We start from the raw sequence: 23726 nt of genomic DNA, 5'->3' as shown, positions 1-23726 counted from the left end.
GCACGTGGAATCTGGCAAGCTGCCATTTTTCTAAGAAACTGTAAACACAGGCGCCGTAAAACTACACAAGTACCAAACATTTTACTGCAGATGCCTGTAAAGAGATATTTTGTTTTGTTTAAAGAATATACTGGGGTTGAAAGTAGATATATTTTATATCTCACCATTGTAAGCTCAGCTTCAAGCTCTTTAATTCGATTGTCCTTTACATCCAACTGTGACCGAAGAGAACTCGTATGGTCTGTTGCCTCCTTAGCCTGACGCCGAAGTTCCCACTTTTCCCGCTCTAAAAGATCTTTTTCTTTTGCTAAAACCTTTACTGCATCTTCACTCTCCTGCAATAAAGAAAAACTAGCATAAAAACATAGAAATCCCTAAATACAAAAAATAGCAAGCAACTAGTGGCGTAACAATAGCCCCGGCAGACCCCGCTGTGGCAGGAAGGTGCCCTGGTCTGCGGGCCTATGGTTACGCCACTGCAATGTCTGTGGCAGGGCCTTAACGATTACTTGTCTGAGCGGTCCCAGGTCTCCGTCTCCTCCTGCAGTGCTAATGAAAATTGACCCTCCCAAAATGGCTGCCCCCGTACAGCAGACAGTTTTTCAGGGATGCTAAGAGGAGGCAGCCTCCTCTAGCATCCTTATAAATGGTCTGCTAATATGGGCAGCCATTTTGTGAGCCACAGTTTTCATTAGAAGAAGTTTGAGGAGCGCTGGACCGCGGCACAGACCAGATCTGCGGGTCCATGAATGTAGCTGCTGCAAGCAGAATGCGGAGGGGTAAGGGGTGTGTGTGTGTGTTAGCTTTACTTGAGGGGGGGTGTGCATATTTACTAGTTACACCACTGCAAGCAACAACATTATTGCATATTCATCTTCAATGAAGAGTATGCCAGTTTTCCAGATAGCATTAATAAATGTATTGCTGACGTATTCTCTTAAATAAAATATATATTTTTTGACAATAATGAAATGATGGGAAGGAAAACATTTTTGCAAAAATGTAACACATAATTATTGTAGTGGTCTTCATGCATAAGTAAATGCAATGTAGAGAAATACTGCAGTTCTTTTACAATAACACAAGCATATTTTTCAGTACATATTTGCTGAACAGCATATGTAATAGATCTTCCATATACTCCTGAGAAGAAATGCCACACTTCTTTTCAATATGCAAAAATCATAGCATTGAAGCAAGAATTATCAGCAGGTAAGAGGCTTTCCAAAATATACAGGAAGATAAACTTTTCGAAGCTGTTCAGAGTAGGATGACATGTACATCAGGAGAAGACTGAGTGAAACCCACAACAGATTGCCCAAGAAGACTTCATATAAGGGCTAAACACCCAAACAGTTCCAGTCACAGAACCAAGAAAGATTCTCTCTAATTGCAGTAATCAGGATTCAGATGGAAGAAACTAAATTTTATTCAATAAAGAATAAATTCAGGCACCTGTGATATGAGCTGTTTCTCAATGAGCAGCTGCTAGGGGGTAGGGGTAGTCAATCCCTACAAGAAATATCAAAAGGAAAGTATAGAAATAATAGCAGCGCTGTCGATACAGTAAAAAAACATAAAAAGCAGGGTAGTTACGAGGCTGAAGTTGGCTTCTTATTCGGCCAGCTTCTTATTCGAGCTCCAGCTTCTTATTCGAGCTCCAGCTTCTTATTCAGAACAATCACTTTTACAAGGGTTAATGAATCATGGACCACAAATTTAACTGCAGAAATCAACACAGGGGGGTCACGTACATATGACCCACTAGCAATTTCTTTTGACCAACAAGGTTTTGGGCAGAAATTGGGCACTAAAGTGGGCATGGGTCCCAGATATCATTTCGAATAAGTAGCTGGTGTCCTGCAAGGGTTAAACAGCGTTGGTCAAAAAATTTTACACTTGGAATCCACACAGGGGGGTCAGATACATATGACCCACTTGCCATTTCTTTTGACCAACAAGGATTTGGGCAGTAATAGGGCAGTAAAGTGGGCATGGGTCACAGATGTCATCATTTTGAATAAGTAGCTGATGTTCTGCAAGGGTTAAACAGCGTTGGTCAAAAAATATTACAATGGAAACCCGCACGGGGGGGTCACTTTCATATGACCCACTTGTCATTTCTTTTGACCAACAAGGATTTGGGCAGAAATAGGGCAGTAAAGTGGGCATGGGTCACAGATGTCATTATTTTGAATAAGTAGCTGGTGTCCTGCAAGGGTTAAACAGTGTTGGTCAAAACATATTACACTTGAAACCCACACAGGGGGGTCACCTAAATATGACCGACTTGCAAATTATTTTGACCAACAATGATTTGGGCAGAAAATGGGCACAAAAGTGGGCATGGGTCCCAGAATCATCATTTTGAATAAGTAGCTGGTGTCCTGCAAGGGTTAAACAGCGTTGGTCAACAAATATTACACTGGAAACCCGCACAAGGGGGTCACTTACTTATGACCCACTTGCCATTTCTTTTGACCAACAAGGATTTGGGCAGTAATAGGGCAGTAAAGTGGGCATGGGTCACAGATGTCATTATTTTGAATAAGTAGCTGGTGTCCTGCAAGGGTTAAACAGTGTTGGTCATAACATATTACACTTGAAACCCACACAGGGGGGTCACCTACATATGACCCACTTGCAATTTCTTTTGACCAACAATGATTTGGGCAGAAAATGGGCACAAAATTGGGCATGGGTCCCAGATATCATTTTGAATAAGTAGCTGGTGTCCTGCAAGGGTTAAACAGTGTTGGTCATAACATATTACACTTGAAACCCACACAGGGGGGTCACCTACATATGACCCACTTGCAATTTCTTTTGACCAACAATGATTTGGGCAGAAAATGGGCACAAAATTGGGCATGGGTCCCAGATATCATTTTGAATAAGTAGCTGGTGTCCTGCAAGGGTTAAACAGCGTTGGTCAAAAAATATTACACTGGAAACCCGCACAGGGGGGTCACTTACATATGAACCACTTGTCATTTCTTTTGACCAACAAGGATTTGGGCAGAAATAGGGCCCTAAAGTGGGCATGGGTCCCAGAATCATCATTTTGAATAAGTAGCTGGTGTCCTGCAAGGGTTAAACAGCGTTGGTCAAAAAATATTACACTGGAAACCCACACAGGGGGGTCACTAACATATGACCCACTTGCCATTTCTTTTGACCAACAAGGATTTGGGCAGAAATAGGGCACTAAAGTGGGCATGTGTCCCAGATTTCATCATTTTGAATAAGTAGCTGGTGTCCTGCATGGGTTAAACAGCGTTGGTCAAAAAATTTTACACTTGGAATCCACACAGGGGGGTCACTTACATATGACCCACTTGCCATTTCTTTTGACCAACAAGGATTTGGGCAGAAATAGGGCACTAAAGTGGGCATATGTCCCAGATTTCATCATTTTGAATAAGTAGTTGGTGTCCTGCATGGGTTAAACAGCGTTGGTCAAAAAAATTTACACTTGGAATCCACACAGGGGCATCACATACATATGACCCACTTGCTATTTCTTTTGACCAAAAGGATTTGGGCAGAAATAGGGCACTAAAGTGGGCATAGGTCCCAGATTTCATTATTTTGAATAAGTAGCTGGTGTCCTGCAAGGGTTAAAATTCATACGGTTTAATAAACCCTATCATAGCTTATGTTAACTACATATGACAGGTTAACTTGGTTAAAGCAGCGTAAATTACTGTCTTATGTGCATTCATTTACAATAACCCCGGTCGGAAGTATATATATGTATACCTATAGAAAAAATATATATAAAAAAATTTTTGCCACATGAATAAATAATTTAAATATATAAATATATACATGATGAGACAAATTAATATGCAGTATGAGACAAATAGATAAAAAATTATTTTTTATCTATAGTGGTTATAGGGAATAACCACTGTGGAAACAGTGGTTATAGGAAATAACCACTGTACTGAGATATAGAATTTAGTGCAAAATAAGAGTGTCATATAGGTCCCCACTGTCACCTAAACACAGTGCAGGACGGACAGCGGGAGACAACGAGCGGCGTCTAAGTCACTCTGACAAGCCGACTCACTGATTCTCCAGAACACTGTCCGCAGCTGCAAGAGGGGATATTACAGCAAGTCGCCACGGTACCTGCGGATAATACATTAGGCATATCTAAGCCTAAATCGCAGCTAGTTAGTACCAGGGCGGTGGAGACTGCATGCTGCAGAATTAACAGCTACAGCATAGCAAATCTGAGGACGGCATAATATACAAAAGCCGCTTATTCCTCAGGGGAGATCTGTATAAGTGATAACACTCCACACTGTGGCAACTTTGTTTAAAAAACATACATACACATCAGAGACTCCTATTAAAAAAGTAACAAGAATATACAAATTAAATTGAACTCTCAATCTACGAATTGTATGGTGTGTATGATAGTTTGAGATCTGACAATTTTGCGAAAAAAACAAATATAACAGTGGTAAAAAAGCAAAATAAGAATAAACACTCTCACTGTGTCTGAATTAAAGTGTAAAGCTGCAGAATTAACAGCTACAGCATGACAAATCTGAGGATGGCATAATCTACAAAAGCCGCTTATTCCTCAGGGGAGACCTGTATAAGTGATAAAACTCCACACTGTGGCAACTTTGTTTAAAAAACATACATACACATCAGAGACTCCTCTATTAAGAAAGTAACAATAATATACAAAATAAATTGAAATATCAATCTACGAATTGTATGGTGTGTATGATAGTGTGAGCTCTGACAATTTTGTGAAAAAATTTATATTACAGTGGTAAAAAAGTAAAATAAGTATGCACTTATTCCAATTTCTTTATCTTTCTCACATCTGTCACTAACGTTTTAATATTTCACCTTTTAATAAGCAAAATTATTAAAAGTTATATTTTATAATTATCAAAAAAGGACGTCTTAGTGCACCAGCAATACTTTCTTTTCTTGTGTGGTTGTATATTAATAACATACCTAAAAAACATTGGCCTTTAATCAAATCTGATGAATCTTTATGTTTGGGTAATACTAAATTACTTACTTGTTACAAAAGGGGAAAGGAACCTGTGTGATTATCTAGTTAAAACAGATATGTCAGACACAGCCCCCCCCAGAAGTAATCATTTTTTACAACCCAATAATGGTTGCTTTGGGTGTGGATGCACAACGTGTGGGTTTCTCCTCAAACGGTAAAACTTTTGCTCATCCTCAATCCGGAAAAATATTTGATATTCGTTTCCATCTAACTTGCAAAATGCGATTTGTACTTTACCATATAGTTTGCCCGTGCGGTTGCTCCTATATCGGGAAGACCGAACACACATTTCATGAGCGCATGACGGCACACAGGTAGTCTATTAAAGCATCCATTGGAGCAAGGCGGGAGCGACAAACCGGTCGCTCGCCACTTTTTGTGGAATTTGGCCATAGCTTAAAGTCCATCATATATCGGATGATTAATTACATCTCCCCCTTAAGGAGAGGGTGCGATAGAGGAGTCACTTTGCTGAGAAGAGAATGTCAATGGATTGTGCGGCTGAATACTATAGCCCCGTTTGATCTAAATGACCAATTAGGAGTAGGTTGTTTCTAATAGCTGTGATTGTGTGATTATTCCAATGTTACTGTTGCCATAAATGAGGTTTGTGTTTATAACGTGGCTGTTTTAGTAATTCTGATTCTGACAGAAACACGTTCCTCCATAAGTCAAGTTGTCATCCTGATAAACTTAAATTGGGGTTACCCTATTCACAGATGGTGCGCATCTGCCGCATAAATAGTGACCCGTCTGTATCATGCGCCCAAATTGATCTATTGATTGACAAATTTTGCATTAGGGGCTATGACAGATCGTCCCTATTAAAAAAACAAAACAAAAGCTTTTATCCAGAGTTGATCTGCTAAAACAACATCCTAAAAAATCCTTGGTTAATAAATTACCGTTTGTTTCTAAATTTAATTGTCAATCTGAACAAATTACTAGTATCATTAAAAAATCTTGGCCGATGATACAGACTGATAAAGCATTGGGGTTACAAAATCATGCCATTATGCCCTGTTTTAAGAGAAACAGTAATTTACGCGATTTGCTAGTTAAAGCTGATGTAACAGGGATGGGTAAAGAACCCGCTAAATCCTTTTTGAAAAAGAAGTTGGGGTGCATTAAATGCCAATGTGCCACCTGCAAATTTATGATCGGGGGTGATGTATTTGCCCACCCACATACTGGAAAAACTTACCACATCAAGTACTCCTTAGACTGTAATTCCACATACACTGTCTATCAGATCTTGTGCCCATGCGGCTTATCCTACATTGGCAAGACGCAATGTAGGTTTAAGGACCGTATGGCTGCACACAGATCTGCGATTAAAGCTGCGATACTGAGTGGTGTCAGCGAACAACCTGTCGCTAGACATTTTGCGCTTTTCAAACATTCATTGTCTAGCCTAAAGTACAGGATGATTGATTGGGTAGCCCCGCTTAGACGTGGGGGGGATCGCAATTTAGCTCTGCTTAAACGTGAAAGTTATTGGATCCACCACCTTAATACCATCAGCCCCAAAGGGCTGAATGAATATTTATCACTATCCTGTTTCTTATAAATGATCACTTGACTCCGCATTCAATAGAATTTTTGTATGACTATATATTATTCTAATCTTCTTTTTCTCCTGGAAGTATGAGCATTTGTTGTTTTTTAACTACATTGCTATGTTATTATTGTACTTTTGATATTGTACTTTTTTCAATTTTTTGAATCTTTTGTACTTATATGTCTCTCCGTGTATAATAATGTTATGTATTTGTATGTATTGACTGACGGTTGCTGTGGATACCGGATGGCGTCCCTCGGCTCCGTACGTCTTGGTGGCTGGTTGCTAGGAGACGCCGCTGTGCGTCCTGGCATTCCGCACGCTCCCCCCGCCCTCTGGTTCTGACGGCGAGTGTGGCGCGCGGCTTCCAGCGTGGTGTTGTGCACGGGGTGTTCATGTTATGTAAGGTGAGTGTATATACTGTATGTCATATCCTGAAGACGGTATAATAAATTACCGAAACGTTGATTAAGAATTATGACTACGTGTCGTCTATTATGCCAGTGACGTGATTGCCACATCTACCCAAGTATGCTGTATTGAACCTTCCCTCACCAGGTTGGTTTATTGGAGGCACCCGCCCAAGTATTTCTGGTTGTTGGAGTGCCGGACTACTACCACTTGTATTGAAAACGGCAACTTCCCTGCTGCTGTTTTGGTCAAGGCACCCGCTGTGATCGTTTGTCGACAGGAATTATCCCTGTACACTGGATTCGTCCATTTGTTTTGCACTGAGCACTTTTTGGGTGTATACACGGACTGATTCATATTATCTGCAATGGCGGAATCTGCAGCTGATGACCTCCCGTTTAACCCTACCCTCTTCAATGTTGGTGACACGTTTTTATTCTCTGACACGGATATCGAAGGGATCCTTAATAAAGAATGGCTTAAGGATATACCCGAAGTGACTGCCACCGATATCTTGTATCGCGACCTTCTAAGCTTGAAGAAAAAGGAGACTGATTTTACCTACCACGCTATATCGCTGAGCGATTATTATAAGACTAAGAAAATACCAAGGGGTTTCCGAATAAGGAACTGCCCCACAATCGGCAGAAATGACCCAGTCTTTTGTAAAAAGTGGGTGGGAATATTAAATCGCTGCTCCTATGACTTGATTTTATTAGTCATTGACCAGTCTAACAAAGAACTTGCTACTATTCAAAAGAAAATCCAAACCTTTGAGTCTGTACACCTACCAAGCCTTACATCCGATAAAGAGACAGATTGGATGGATAAATTGGCACAACAGATTGCCGGCTATAAACGTGAATTGATTAAATTCAAAAAGGAGAAACTACTCAAGGTTGAATTGGACTACGAATATCACCGTGTGTATCAATGGCTGATTGGTGGTAATCAAGATGGTCGTCGCAACCTCAATCGATCTAATCGTGCCAGATATAACCGTGACCGCTTTGAGACGGATTCCTCCTCTGAACAATTTAGCTCAGCAAGCGGGTCTGAAAACTCTACAAAGTAGTATAATAGAAACCGACGTGTCCCTTTAGATCAGGGGTGGGGAACCTCAGGCCCGGGGGCCATATGCGGCCCCCGAAGCCGGTCTGAGTGGCCCGCCAACCGGCCCGGTGGCTTTGCCGGGAGTCAAGTACAGGGAAATTATTGCGAGAGGTCGGTAGTTCTCGTTAGATTCCTCTTAATCAACAGCAGCCGTAGACTGTCAGTCCTATTTAGTGGCAGCCGCCGGAGCCTGGGACGGCTGCAGCAGGACAATTTGTAAGATACACTGGTACTTGTTTCCTAGCACGGCGCCAGTCATGGGTCATCGCATACCTTAACTTAAGGTATGCGATGGACGCGACCGATGCAATATTTGGCTATTTTTAGCCTTTATTGCCGGCAATGAGAAAATCGCGTTGATCTCGTCCATCGCATGCCAATGTAAAAATCGCGTTGATCGCGTCGATCGCATCACATGCGATTTGGTTGCATGTGATGCGATCAACGCAATTTTTTGGGTCCCGATGGATGGGTCGCCGTGCTAGGAAACAAGTACCGATACATTTTTACATATGGCCCCCGAAGGATTTTTTCCCCAGACAAACGGCCCTTGGCGTTCCCCACCCCTGCTTTAGATCTACCCCCACGAGTCACCAGAAAAAATCCCACTGGTCAGAGAGACGCACCAGACGGGGGGGACAAAGGAAGAGGCAGGGGCAGGGGTCTAAAACCACCATTACCCCAGAAGATTTAATCTTCAATTTTTCTTCAAATGAACTCTCTGCATCAGAAATCAGTCTGTTAAATAAGGGTCTTTCCTTTGTTCCCTCTAAACCAGCTAAAGACCTTGACTGGCAGATTGAGGAATATAGACTGATGCGCCAGTTGCGCTTAAAGGAACATTACAACAATAAAGCACCGACTGTGTCGACTAGTTCTACTACTGCAGTTATTCCGACTATTCCACCTGCCTTGAAACAATTTAAGAAACGCTCTACTTTTGACCCTGGTTCTTTAAATGCGTCCATCAAAACATTTGGCCGCATGATTGATCTGGGGGTGAAACAGGTGATCAAGAAGAAAGAAAAAATGTTTTCTAATCTCAACGAGCATGAGAGTAACGCATTAAGGCTTCTGACTAATAATGAGAACTTGGTCATACGGCCCGCCGACAAAGGCGGTGCCATTGTTTTGCAAGACTTACCTGCCTATAAAGCCGAAATCATGCGCCAGTTGAATGATACCTTGACGTATATACCATTAAAAAGTGATCCTACTTCTGCATTTAAACGGGAATTGCTTGAATTTCTTATTTACAGCAAAGATAGTGGTATTATAAATGATGATTTGTTTGATGTTTTGATACCTGAGTTTCCTGTAATACCTCTGATGTACACCCTTCCTAAGGTGCACAAGGGTATTATTCCCCCTCCTGGACGCCCGATTATTTCGGCGCGAGGGTCGTTACTACAGCCATCATCTGTCTTACTAGACACTGTTTTACAGCCACTTATTCAGCAGAATCAATTCTTTCTGTTGGACACCACTATGTTCCTTAACAAACTGGGTGCCGTGGGTGCAGTACCTGAAGGGGCTTGGCTTGTGAGCGTCGATGTCACAAGCCTATATACCATCATACCCCACACCCTCGGTATTCAGGCTGTGCGGAGAATCTTGGTGTCCAACTCAGAATTGACAGCTGCTTTCATTGATTTTTTGTTGCAATTGTTGACATTTGTGTTGACCAAAAACTATTTCTTATTTGACGGGTTATTTTACCTACAGGTAGCTGGGTGTGCCATGGGCAGTTCCGTGGCCCCCAGCTATGCCAATTGTTTTATGTTTGGCATTGAACATGATATTTTTTTCTCTGACTCAGTTATTGGCTCAACTATTTTGTTTTATTCACGTTTCATTGACGATCTGTTTTTAATCTGGACGGGCCCTCAACAAGCCTTTCTTGATGTATTAGATCGCCACAATGCTTCAGACAGTACAGTTAAACTTACTGCTATGATGAGCCAATCACAGATTAGCTACCTTGATGTATCTGTGCCGTGTATAGGAGGTATCATTTCTACATCTGTGTTCACTAAATTGACTGACAGAAACACGTTCCTCCATAAGTCAAGTTGTCATCCTGATAAACTTAAATTGGGGTTACCCTATTCACAGATGGTGCGCATCTGCCGCATAAATAGTGACCCGTCTGTATCATGCGCCCAAATTGATCTATTGATTGACAAATTTTGCATTAGGGGCTATGACAGATCGTCCCTATTAAAAAACAAAACAAAAGCTTTGGCATTATCCAGAGTTGATCTGCTAAAACAACATCCTAAAATATCCTTGGTTAATAAAATACCGTTTGTTTCTAAATTTAATTGTCAATCTGAACAAATTACTAGTATCATTAAAAAATCTTGGCCGATGATACAGACTGATAAAGCATTGGGGTTACAAAATCATGCCATTATGCCCTGTTTTAAGAGAAACAGTAATTTACGCGATTTGCTAGTTAAAGCTGATGTAACAGGGATGGGTAAAGAACCCGCTAAATCCTTTTTGAAAAAGAAGTTGGGGTGCATTAAATGCCAATGCGCCACCTGCAAATTTATGATCGGGGGTGATGTATTTGCCCACCCACATACTGGAAAAACTTACCACATCAAGTACTCCTTAGACTGTAATTCCACATACACTGTCTATCAGATCTTGTGCCCATGCGGCTTATCCTACATTGGCAAGACGCAATGTAGGTTTAAGGACCGTATGGCTGCACACAGATCTGCGATTAAAGCTGCGATACTGAGTGGTGTCAGCGAACAACCTGTCGCTAGACATTTTGCGCTTTTCAAACATTCATTGTCTAGCCTAAAGTACAGGATGATTGATTGGGTAGCCCCGCTTAGACGTGGGGGGGATCGCAATTTAGCTCTGCTTAAACGTGAAAGTTATTGGATCCACCACCTTAATACCATCAGCCCCAAAGGGCTGAATGAATATTTATCACTATCCTGTTTCTTATAAATGATCACTTGACTCCGCATTCAATAGAATTTTTGTATGACTATATATTATTCTAATCTTCTTTTTCTCCTGGAAGTATGAGCATTTGTTGTTTTTTAACTACATTGCTATGTTATTATTGTACTTTTGATATTGTACTTTTTTCAATTTTTTGTACTTATATGTCTCTCCGTGTATAATAATGTTATGTATTTGTATGTATTGACTGACGGTTGCTGTGGATACCGGATGGCGTCCCTCGGCTCCGTACGTCTTGGTGGCTGGTTGCTAGGAGACGCCCCTGTGCGTCCTGGCGTTCCGCACGCTCCCCCCACCCTCTGGTTCTGACGGATAGTGTGGCGCGCGGCTTCCAGCGTGGTGTTGTGCACGGGGTGTTCATGTTATATAAGGTGAGTGTATTTACTGTATGTCATATCCTGAAGATGGTATAATAAATTACCGAAACGTTGATTAAGAATTATGACTACGTGTCGTCTATTATGCCAGTGACGTGAGTGCCACATCTACCCAAGTATGCTATATATATATATATATATATATAGACAGACCATGAGTCTAGGCTGCACACACAGGTCAGTACCAGGAGTGCTGAAGCTCACAAAAAATGGTAAAGATAAAAATGCTTTAGAGAGCCAGCAACATCAGAAAAAAGATCAATTTATTAGGCATATAAAGTGCATAACGGACAATGTAGCAAAAAAGGGCTTTAAAAGTCAAGGAGGACACGTTTACTTAGCATGATGGTGATAACGCATCTTCACCACGTGAATCCTCCCCCAACCAGTCATAACACCCGACAGGCTGTTTCGGTGCTCACTGCACCTTAGTCATATATATTCTCTAAGAAAAGCACATGAGGAGAGAAGGCCCTGCTCGTGAGAGCTTACATTCTAAAGGGGAGGGTTAGACAGACAGGAGTGACATACTGTAGAGGGGGTATAAAAATTTATGTGATCAGTACAGTAATAAAATAAACATGTGCCATGCCGTATTTAAACAATAATAAAAATCATATAGCCTTGATGATTTAATGTTTACAGCTCCTTTATCGGAGTTTTTTGTCTGGAAACAGAAACAGCAAGTAACATTCATCACCCAATATAACTTCAACCATAAACAATTCGAACAGATTCTACATAAACATTGGAACGTACTCATGCTAGATACAGACCTAATCAACATCATACCACCAAAACCTAAGATTGTGTACAGAAGAGCAAAAACCTTGAGACAAGAATTAACAAAAAGCTACATACCAACAACAGGAGAGGGCACAGGACGAGAACAGACATCAGGATCCTTCCCATGTCTAAGTTGCGTTGGCTGCAAAACAACTGGAAGACAGAGTACAAAACCCCTAACTACCTTCCTCTCAAATAAAAACTCAAAAGAATACAAACAGAAACAGAATATCTCCTGCATGACAAAGGAAGTGATCTACCTACTGGAATGTCCACATGGTCTCCAGTACGTGGGCCAAACCAAAAGATGTCTCAAAACCCGCATTGCTGAACATATATACAACATCAAAAAAGGATTATCAACTCACAGTCTATCCCAACATTTCTCAGAAACCCACAACAAAGATCCCAGCTTACTAAAGATAAATGCCATAGAAAAAATCACCAGGAACTGGAGGGGTGGAGATCCAGTAGTACAGCTAAATAAAAAGAGAATCAAAGTGGATCTACGAATTGAGAACTCTGCAACCCTTCGGACTAAATATTGACTTCGAAATTTCAGCCTTTCTAAAATAAATAATCAATACAAAAACATTGGCATAAATACCCCGCTCACACTTACACATAAGTAATTTTTTATCAAGAATATGAGCATTTATTTTAAATAAAAAAAGAAAAGAAATCCCGTATATACGTTATTAACCTAGAGACATGTGCATGCCGCCAAAAAAGAACTTAACTTCCGTTTTTACAAATAAAGTTTTTCAAAGAAAAAAAGAAAAAAAGAGGGTACTTATGTAATATCTGGGCTCCCGTTTTTCTTATGAGACCGTGTGCGCTCGCCACGCTTCGGGCACGGTGGCTCGCTGCGCTCGCCACACTATATAAAATCAACTCCATGCGTATTTGGATAGTAGGGGTATGAAAAAATGGGGTGCATTTAACATGGGAGTCCAGATAATACATAAGTACCAAAAAGAGTTTCGTACTGGTATAAAAAACAGACATTCAGATCATTCCAACATCCTTGAAAAAGAAGCCTGGAGCTTCGAAACGCGTTGGTTGAGAAGGAGAAAAGCCGGTGCAAGTCTGCCAAAACTAAGCCGCAAAACACGCTGCACGGAAGCGACAACCCGAACTTCCGGTATCGAGTGAGCGCTACGGCTGGGGGAATTCCGTGGACGGAGAAAGGAGAAATATACAATACAGAGAATTTTCCAAAGTACTAGCGCAGTAGTGAATAATTTTCTTATCACTTGGGATCTTCTATTTTCTGTATCAGATCCTTTCTGGTGTCTAATGGAAACTGACTTACAGTGAAATTCTAAAGGAAAAAGAGGTGGGTGGAGCGCTAAGAGCAATAATTGGTTAACGATGTTTTTTAGAACATGAAAAATTTATTCTTTATAAAAGGTTAAATTGTGCTATGCACTTGGTTGGTATGTAATAATAATAGTAGAAACAACGTATTGCACAGTAAGTAAATAGATACAAAAATACATTAAAAAGAAAAAATTGTACATTGATATGGAAATAAAAAATTGTAAAACAAAAGGGTCTGATACTTATGGTCAGAAGTCCCGTTTACCCCAGGATGGGGAGACGAAAATGGAGTTGGGGTGATCCTGGGATTATGCCTCAATTTGTAGGATATTGTGGGAGTCCATGAAACCTTGCCGGATTGTTGTTTTCACGCTGGAGGATGTTGTTATAGCCCCTGGTGGAGTGTGGGGAGTCCTCAACGATGATGCGGAATTAGTAATCCTGATTGTGCAGGTAGTGGTTCCCAAATTGATGGTGTGGCAAATGAGGCCCAGGTATTACAAGATTGTAGTATTCAGTCTCCAAATAACTGTATTGCAAATGGGTAATGGGGAGGGATCAGACCATAGATGCCCAATAAAATCAGCAGGTGCTCCCTGACATGTTTCGCCGTCCAACTGACAGCTTTTTCAAATGTGTGAAATTCTAGCAGGTGTACCCGTAGCAGTTTCTTTAAGAACACTTCAATTTCTCAGGAGAACATACAGCATGAAATAAACTTACATGAGCTTCTATTCACGCGTGCACATCAAGGTTTCTTTGTCTTAGGATGATGACGGACCCAAATTGCAGGTAAAGTATTTATTTGCACAACAATCCAGGTATTCCAACATGAAAAAAAGGTAAAAAAATAGTCTCAAGCAGGTGGGTGGATCACTGGCGGCTGTTATCCTCTGTCCTGGGTATGCTGCAGACAATGCCGGACGGGAGAGGAGAAACTTGTGTACGCTGCTGCAGGTCTGTCCTCACGCTGCTTGTAGGATGCGGCCAATCAACGCGTTTCGGATCCTATCCTTTTTCAAGATGTGCCGCTTGAGCTGCTGGAAGTGCTTTTAACAGCAGTCTATTACGTCATGTGACCGCAAGCCGGCCAATGGAAATTTTACCTATGTCCGGCTTCAAACATTTAGGGTACACACTGGGCAATTTCTTAAAATGTAAACATTTAGGGTACACACTGGGCAATTTCTTAAAATTTAAAATTGGGTACACACTAGGCAATTTCTTAAAATTGGGTGGCAATTAAAACATGGGTGACAATAAAAAAGTGAGTGACTTTTAAAATCAATTAAAATATCATATAAAATAGTAAAGAAGTGCGTTATACATAGCAGCATATTTGTTTTATATTTAGCAGCATAGTTAAACATATTGCACATAAAATAGATACAATATTGCACACAACCTGATTAAGCCTCCAGCAGATTAACACATAGATACATTAACTCATATATGAAGCCGGACATTTCAGAAGGAGGAAGAGAAGGAGGAAGAAAATGAGAGAAAAACGATGGATTAGTATGTTTTATAGTTACATTATATCAGCCATTTGTATTCATAGTCTACATTTAGTCCGTTAGGGACCATAGTATTCATAGTGAATATACATTTCATTTCCATTCTGGCTAATCGTTCTTCTACATCATTTTGTCTCCAATTTGCTTTAACGATTTTGATGCCACAAAAAGATTTTAAACCTCACATCACAACTGTGTTTCTCCTTGAAATGTAAAGACACGTTATGCAGTTCATGCTCTTTTTTTATGTTACGGGCATGTTCTAGGCTCCTCAAGGACCGTTTGGCAGAACATGCCCGTAACATAAAAAAAGGGCATGAACTGCATAACGTGTCTTTACATTTCAAGGAGAAACACAGTTGTGATATTAGAGGTTTAAAATATTTTTGTGGCATCAAAATCGTTAAAGCAAATTGGAGACAAAATGATGTAGAAGAACGATTAGCCAGAATGGAAATGAAATGTATATTCACTATGAATACTATGGTCCCTAACGGACTAAATGTAGACTATGAATACAAATGGCTGATATAATGTAACTATAAAACATACTAATCCACCGTTTTTCTCTCATTTTCTTCCTCCTTCTGAAATGTCCGGCTTCATATATGAGTTAATGTATCTATGTGTTAATCTGCTGGAGGCTTAATCAGGTTGTGTGCAATATTGTATCTATTTTATGTGCAATATGTTTAACTATGCTGCTAAATATAAAACAAATATGCTGCTATGTATAACGCACTTCTTTACTATTTTATATGATATTTTAATTGATTTTAAAAGTCACTCACTTTTTATTGTCACCCATGTTTTAATTGCCACCCAATTTTAAGAAATTGCCTAGTGTGTACCCAATTTAAAATTTTAAGAAATTGCCCAGTGTGTACCCTAAATGTTTAAATTTTAAGAAATTGCCCAGTGTGTACCCTAAATGTTTAAAGCCGGACATAGGTAAAATTTCCATTGGCCGGCTTGCGGTCACATGACGTAATAGACTGCTGTTAAAAGCACTTCCAGCAGCGCAAGCGGCACATCTTGAAAAAGGATAGACTACTATCCGAAACGCGTTGATTGGCCGCATCCTACAAGCAGCGTGAGGACAGACCTGCAGCGGCGTACACAAGCTTCTCCTCTCCCGTCCGGCATTGTCTGCAGCATACCCAGGACAGAGGATAACAGCCGCCAGTGATCCACCCACCTGCTTGAGACTATTTTTTTACCTTTTTTTCATGTTGGAATACCTGGATTGTTGTGCAAATAAATACTTTACCTGCAATTTGGGTCCGTCATCATCCTAAGACAAAGAAACCTTGATGTGCACGCGTGAATGGAAGCTCATGTAAGTTTATTTCATGCTGTATGTTCTCCTGAGAAATTGAAGTGTCCTTAAAGAAACTGCTACGGGTACACCTGCTAGAATTTCACTGTAAGTCAGTTTCCATTAGACACCAGAAAGGATCTGATACAGAAAATAGAAGATCCCAAGTGATAAGAAAATTATTCACTACTGCGCTAGTACTTTGGAAAATTCTCTGTATTGTATAGGTCTCAAATTGGGTTAGGGCGTTAACCCTCTCCATAGTACACAGCTGCACCTCATCCAGCGCTGGGTTCTCACAAAACCTTTCTCTCGGAGAAAGGAGAAAGCTGCAAGAAGGTAATAGATAGGGACAGTTAGCTACAAGTACTGCCTCACTATTGCCTCGTGCAGTTGCACTTTCAGAGAAGCGGAATCACCCAAATATCACCATTGCATAAAAAGGCACCTCCAGACAAAAAACTCAGACAAAGGAGCTCTAAACATTAAATCATCAAGGCTATATGATTTTTATTATTGTTTAAAAACGGCATGGCATATGTTTATTTTATTACTGCACTGATCACATAAATTTTAATACACACTTGACAAGCGCTTAATCTAATTTCACGTATTGCATCAAAAGTTACCATATTGAGCTGCTTATAAGCGCAGTATATACTCTTCTTTTTCCTCATAGAGGGGGTATAAGTAAGCATAAACAGAAGGTTAGTATGAGAGATGGTTGGGTTTTATGCGGGAGGGTGGGAAGATGATCAGCTCAGTCTTAGACATTTAAGTCTAAGAAAGCACTTGATTATCCAAGAATAGATATCAGAGAGACAGGTGGAAATATGAATGAGAACAGAGGGAGAGAGATCAGAGAAGAAGAGGCAGATTTGAGTATTATCAGCATAGATGTGATATTGGATGTTGACAGCGGCGTAACTATAGCACCGCAGTCCCCGCCACCGTGGGGGGGGGGGCTGTGCATGTGGGGGCGCCGGGGGCTGCAGTGCTATAGTTACACCCCCCGCCCAATCCCCCGCAGACTTACCTATCCCGCTGGTCCCAGCGGCTCCGTTCTTCTGCTGAGAACCACCACAAAATGGCCGCCCCCATATAGCAGACAGTTCTCTGAAACTGGAGCCGCCGGGACCAGCGCGATAGGTAAGGATGCGGTTGATTGGGGGGGTTTGCATGGGCGGCGGGGTGCTTGGCGGGGCCTAACGGCGGGGGGGCGCCCAAAACTTAGCTATGCCACTGGATGTTGAGTGTCTCTCTCTCAGAGGATTAAGTAAACTCACTCAAAGGAGTCCTTTGGTTTTAAAAGTTGTTGTTTTCTGTCCTTCTGTTTCATTTGGTGTAACCCTGGTACAGCTTTTAAACATTGCATGTGCACTCCTTAATTGGACTCTATCCACCCAACTCCCTAACCCCACTACTACAGTTAATAATAAAAATGGCTTACATAACCAATCATTGCATTCCAAGATAACATTTATCATTAAGAAATAGAAGAAGTTCCTCCCTTCATATAGCCATCTGCTAGACTTGCAAAATAAAGTTTGACAATAACACATTTCTTTCTGATATCTAAAGGAGTGTGCAGAATGAGGAATTACCTATGCAATTAAAAAAATGAGTCCAGCAAATGAGGTGGAGTGAATATACCCATACAGTTCCCTCCATCACACATATACCTCCTGGTCGCCACAATCACATATATCCCTCCTGTTCCCAATCACACATATTCCTCCTGTGCTCCATCACACATATCCCTCCTGTACCACCCAGCACACATGTTACATTACCGTAAAATAATTGAGCCTGTCATTTATATTAGCACTGAGGTGACAGGCATGTTCACTGCAAGTTATATAGTGCAGCATGTGTTACAGTGTCAGCAGTGCTGGTGTCAAGGCTCACTGGTATAGAATTGGTATAGCTTAACCCTATGGATAAATAAAAATGACCTCAAAGCTTAATTTCTCCAGTTTTGGTGGTTCTTATGGATTATTAGCTACCAGAGGATATGAACCCCAAGTTTCTGAGACCCCCCACAAGGCTAATGGCAAGTGTCAGATCCCATGGTTGGTCTGAATTAACGGGCCCATCATAGTCTATGGGAAAATATGTCCACTTTGGACCCGGATATTGTCAATACCGCTACCATATGAAAGAGGATACTATTGGATTTCGGGCCACTTCCCTTGTTACTCCAGCAAGTGAACTGGCAAGCAACTGCGAGTTGGGTCACCTCCAATTGTCCACCCAGCTTGCAGGGATTTCTGGCTTCCTCTGCAGCCAGGGTGCCATCGTCAGACTGTGAAGAGGTGGCTGTGAGCAATCCTGTGCTCAGGTGAGTCAGCTTCTTGCCTGGTCCTGGGTATGAGTTATTGGGTCAAGTCATTTTAGGTTGACATGCATTGGGTTAACCACTGAAGGTCGACATGAAAAGGTCAACAGTCAAGAGGTCAACATGAGTTTCACCTTTTTTGTCCTAGATGTCGAAAGACAAGTGTCCCACTGCACATGCCATGCTTCGGGCATGGTGTTCCGCACACTATTTTATTCTGCTACTGTGCCTTAGTGGATGGTAGGGCATTGAATACCACCTGTCAGCATGTCGGATCAAGAAAAAAATGACTGACTGTCGAACCTTCCTAATGCTTGTGTCAACCTTCCAACCAAGTCGACATTAGCCATGATGACCTATTTCATGTCTCAACCTAAGCAAAGTTAACCTTCAGTGGTTGACCCAATGCATGTCGACCTTAATAGGATTGACCTAATGACCATATACCCAGGTGCTTAGCTCCCTGTTGATGTAAAACCTATGCAGTTGCTTGCTGCATACGTTCATGCTCTGTAGCCATTTTGTTAACCCACTCAGTGCTCAAGTCTGGCCTGCTACGGACAATACAGTCAATACAGGCTTGCTCTTTCCCCATAGCCCCTATGTATTTTAAATAGCGAATGAGAAACACTTACAGAAGTGCCCATGTACAGTACAGGCATAACCTATGCAATAGTATTTTGCGATAAAATGTCTATTTGACATACAGTACTGTACAGTAAAGTAGTTTTTGCGCTAAGGTATAGTGTATTTCAATGTAGACTTCATGCACACGGAATGATGATTCTTTCGCTATAGTATTCAATTGGACATCTCAAGCATGGGCAGTGGTGATTTTACAAAGTAACATCTGGTCACCATATGCAATGCTGTGCACCTAGTTGCACTGCCTTGCGCCCAGGAACACTGACTCCATGATCAGGACAAATGCCATAGGCAGGCTAGATGAGGGAGGTTTCATCTATGCTTTGGATTGTGCTTATTGAGACACTCTGAAAGCTAGTTATGGAAACAGGTATTTTTGTATGTGCATACTTCTATTAAATGTAAGTTTCTTAAATGTATGAATGTTAGACTAAAAACACAGAAAGATAAAAAAAAAAAAAAACATTCTCACTTAGAGAATAGATACACGGGTTTCCGAGTATGGAGAGCGGCACACTTATCCACTGGCCCATGACACCTGGTGATAGAGACACATGCTTACGGGTCAATGTAAGGAGTTGCTATCAGTTATGATTATTCTGTATTGGCAACAGAATTATTGCTGTGACACTCAGACACACACACAAGCCTAACATCAATTCACTGTTGCTTTAATACATTTGTTTGCATGGGTATACTGTACGCCATATGTGTAAGGGGACTTGGGTGCACACATACAGTAAGCGTTTGTTTGTGTCTACATACACCAATTTTATTTACTGATTAGTGACCATTGGTCTGTGTGTACAGTATACAGTACAGTAACATTACAGTTGACATTTTCGATTTGCTAGAGCTTGAATTGTACTGTATATCCATACAGTATGCTGCAAATGATCAGTCATGCTGTGTAAGTTGTCATGCCTCAGCGTGTATGTGCGCGCTCCAGCTATGGCACGCCAAAACTCATGTCTAGACGCACTGTCATGACTTTGCCACTGTAACTTTATGTACATTGTGCTACAGTGCCAGCCGGGCAGCCTAAAGCTAATGTCTCCTTCACACGCCACAAACATTAGATCCTGCATTCCAGTTCTATAACCTTCATTACATGCACATCTGCAGTATGAACGGCAAGTTCATAAGTGCAAATACATGTGTGTTTAGCAGCATTAGAGGGGGAGCTACATGTATTAGCCTAGGGCATCTGGAACCTTTAATCAGGCCCTGACCATGGCTAGAAATTATAGAAAGAAAACAGACAGAGCTACAATACCTGAAGTTACCGCTCAAATGGCAACACATGTTAAAGCAATATTAAAGCCACAAGCACAGTGGTGCACCACTGGTGAGTACTTAAATATCTTGGTATGCCAGGAATATTTCCTGGCATACCACCGAAGCGGTTAAAGACCAGCTAGAACTACAGTATAGGTCAATACATGTAGAAGAAATTAAAAAAAATAAAAATAAAAAGAAATAGAAAGTTATGAAATCTTTTCTCTGGGATGAAGGCAAAAAAAATAAACTAAAAAGATGACATCAAAAATCTAAATGCTCCATCTAAATGCTCCATTTGTATGTAGATTTTCAGATCTAGAAATTGAACTGATGTCTTGCTGAAGTGTGTGGTAAATTTAAGATTTCGATTGTCGTTCAGTTGGTGTATGAATTGGTTAATGGAATCTTCTGAGTCTCTCCAATATAATGTTATCGATGTACTGCCGCCATAGGATCAAATTGGCGCTCCAGTAATGCTCAACCCAAATATGGTCTTCCTAACTGTGAATTGTGAGAAATACATGTAAAAACACGGAACTCCGCTCAGTGACGTCACAACACCGTAACCTTGATTGACAGACCTAGGAACCTATGGTCGCCACCCACAATAGGGGAGTGACCGACATTGCCTAGAAATACGGCAAACCAAAGCTACACTGTATCCTTAAGAAAGGCCCCACAAGGGCGGAAAGGCGTTGATTCCACACACCGCATCATAGCGTCCAAGTCTCCTCCCAGCCAGGAGTCGAGCCAACCCTGCTCCACCAGCCCACACTTCCGGCTACGCGATACCCGCAGAACCTGGAAGTGCCGACAGCTGCTGTAGAAGCGGCATGGATTGACAGCCGGCGTCCGCCCCTGCAGCAGATGCCGGTGAAGTCTCCAGGTCGTGGACAACGTCGAGGGACCCTCCAGACGAGAGAAGTAGTATCGGGTATCAGGTACGTGCACGGTGCACCGCCGGAGGTGCTTGGGACGCCAGCCTTAGACGACACCCTGTCACCTTCCTTCATCCACATATTGTCCTCCCCCCTCTTCAGCACCCTGTGTTATTCCACCATCACCCCAGCCTGGGACATTCTAGGCAGCACCCAACCCAGAGACACCAGACTGATCCCCATTCCACCCCCCTTCCCACTCCCACTGTGCCATCTCCACACAAGGGACTTTGACATTATCCCGCTGTGTCCATCAGCCCATTTTCCCAGCTGGGAACGGCAACTGGCACACAGACTGCATCTGTGCAGTCTCATCTTATCAATCAATACTGCAAATTTCCAAACCTACGTCTCACAGAACCATCTGTCATAGCACACAGTTGATAGCGTAGACACAACGGGGGAAATTTACTAAAGGAAATTTGTAAAAAAAATAGGTGTATTTGTATCCAGAAATACACTTATTTTTGACATTTACTATCCCGAAAATACGGCAATTCGTAGTCGTATTGATGTGCTATCAATACGAATACGAATTGCCGTATTTTCGGGATAGTAAATGTAAAAAATAAGTGTATTTCTGGATACAAACACACCTATTTTTTACAAATTTCCTTTAGTAAATTTCCCCCAACATCTCACGTACTTTAGTGCCTAATCGCTGGTCACAATAACTAGCATTATTTCCTTGAGTTGGGACCCACTCGATGCAGCACCTGGCACACTGGGTTTGAGCGCCACTATCCAACAATACTTTAATATACTTTTATTGTTCTCATAACCCTTCCTACTACTGTGTTTACTCCCTTTGGATACTGTTACTTAATTGATACACTCTCAATTTAAATTATCTCCCTTGTATAAAACCCAATTTATATGGTCACACAGTGTACACTTTTTTTTTTTAAAGGGGTTGTATACATATTACAATGTCACGGAAGCTGGGTCACGTTTGGATATCACTGATGATGGACAATATTGATGAACTGCTACAATGATATGAGTATCAATGCAGTAAGTGCCCTGGTGATGCGTAGCATTGAAGAAGCTCCAAAAGTGGTAATGGAATCACTGATGATGACTGGAATCGATGGTGAAGAGAGCAGATGTTGGAAGCACCGATGGTGAACTGGATTGATGGCAGAGCACCGATGGTGGGCAGGATCGAATACGGGGCACCAATGGTGAGCTGGATCAATGGGCAGAGCACCAATGGTGAGCTGGATCAATGGCAGAGCACCAATGGTTAGCAGGACCAATGGCGGGGCACCGATGAGTGGAATCGATGGCGGGGCACCGATGAGTGGAATCGATGGCGGGGCACCGATGAGTGGAATCGATGGCGGGGCACCGATGAGTGGAATCGATGGCGGGGCACCGATGAGTGGAATCGATGGCGGGGCACCGATGAGTGGAATCGATGGCGGGGCACCGATGAGTGGAATCGATGGCGGGGCACCGATGAGTGGAATCGATGGCGGGGCACCGATAATGAGGCAGGCAGCTGCTTGCAGGAAATTGCCCAGGACCTGGAAAGAGTCCTCTGGAACTGGAACCTGGAATGCAGCTTAGAAACAGAGAGATGCCTTACAGGTAACACACACACAGGATAAAATCAGTAACACTGGCAACTGTCCTTACTTACCTGAGTTGTTGGGTAATTAGCCAGACTGAGAAGTGAGCATGATTGGCTGGAAACAGACATGTGACAGGGAAGAACATGGCAGCTCCCATGTCTGGGAAAGGCGGGAAGCCTGTTTGTTTAACACATGGTCTGCAGCCTACAGTAATGGCGGTGGCATGGATGCTGCAAGTGGCTGGCATGGGCTTCAGAAATGACAGGCAGGGAGCGGAGTACAGCCGCAGGGACAGCGGCGCCGGGAGACTGCTGGAGCGGAACACTGTGAGCTGTGCGCACACAGCACTGGTAATAACAATGTCTGGAGCGCAGAGACAGTCTTCTTCAGGCATGTGGAAGGTAAATATGACTGCTTTTATACCCGGATAGTGACACGCTGACTGGGATAGGAGTGGTACTGCAATTATACCAACATTAAATTACCTAGCTGCTTTTTAATATTGA

The 23726-nt window shown here is 41.8% G+C and overlaps 1 protein-coding gene across 10 annotated transcripts in view; it reads right to left on the bottom strand.

The window, feature by feature from the left end:
* Positions 1 to 23726, bottom strand: part of KAZN (kazrin, periplakin interacting protein) — a 679557-nt gene that overhangs the window by 387236 nt on the left and 268595 nt on the right. For all 10 annotated transcript variants that reach the window (XM_083162748.1, XM_083162749.1, XM_083162746.1 and 7 more), the window contains one exon: positions 165 to 335. In XM_083162748.1, coding sequence (XP_083018874.1) covers positions 165 to 335 — 171 coding nt within the window. The remainder of the gene's footprint in view (positions 1 to 164; positions 336 to 23726) is intronic.

This window comes from Crinia signifera, chromosome 19 (genome assembly GCF_055691185.1).
Source record: "Crinia signifera chromosome 19, ASM5569118v1, whole genome shotgun sequence".
Taxonomy (NCBI): Eukaryota; Metazoa; Chordata; class Amphibia; order Anura; family Myobatrachidae; genus Crinia; species Crinia signifera.
Note: the sequence above shows the minus strand (reverse complement) of the source record. Positions and strands in the feature narration are given on the sequence as shown.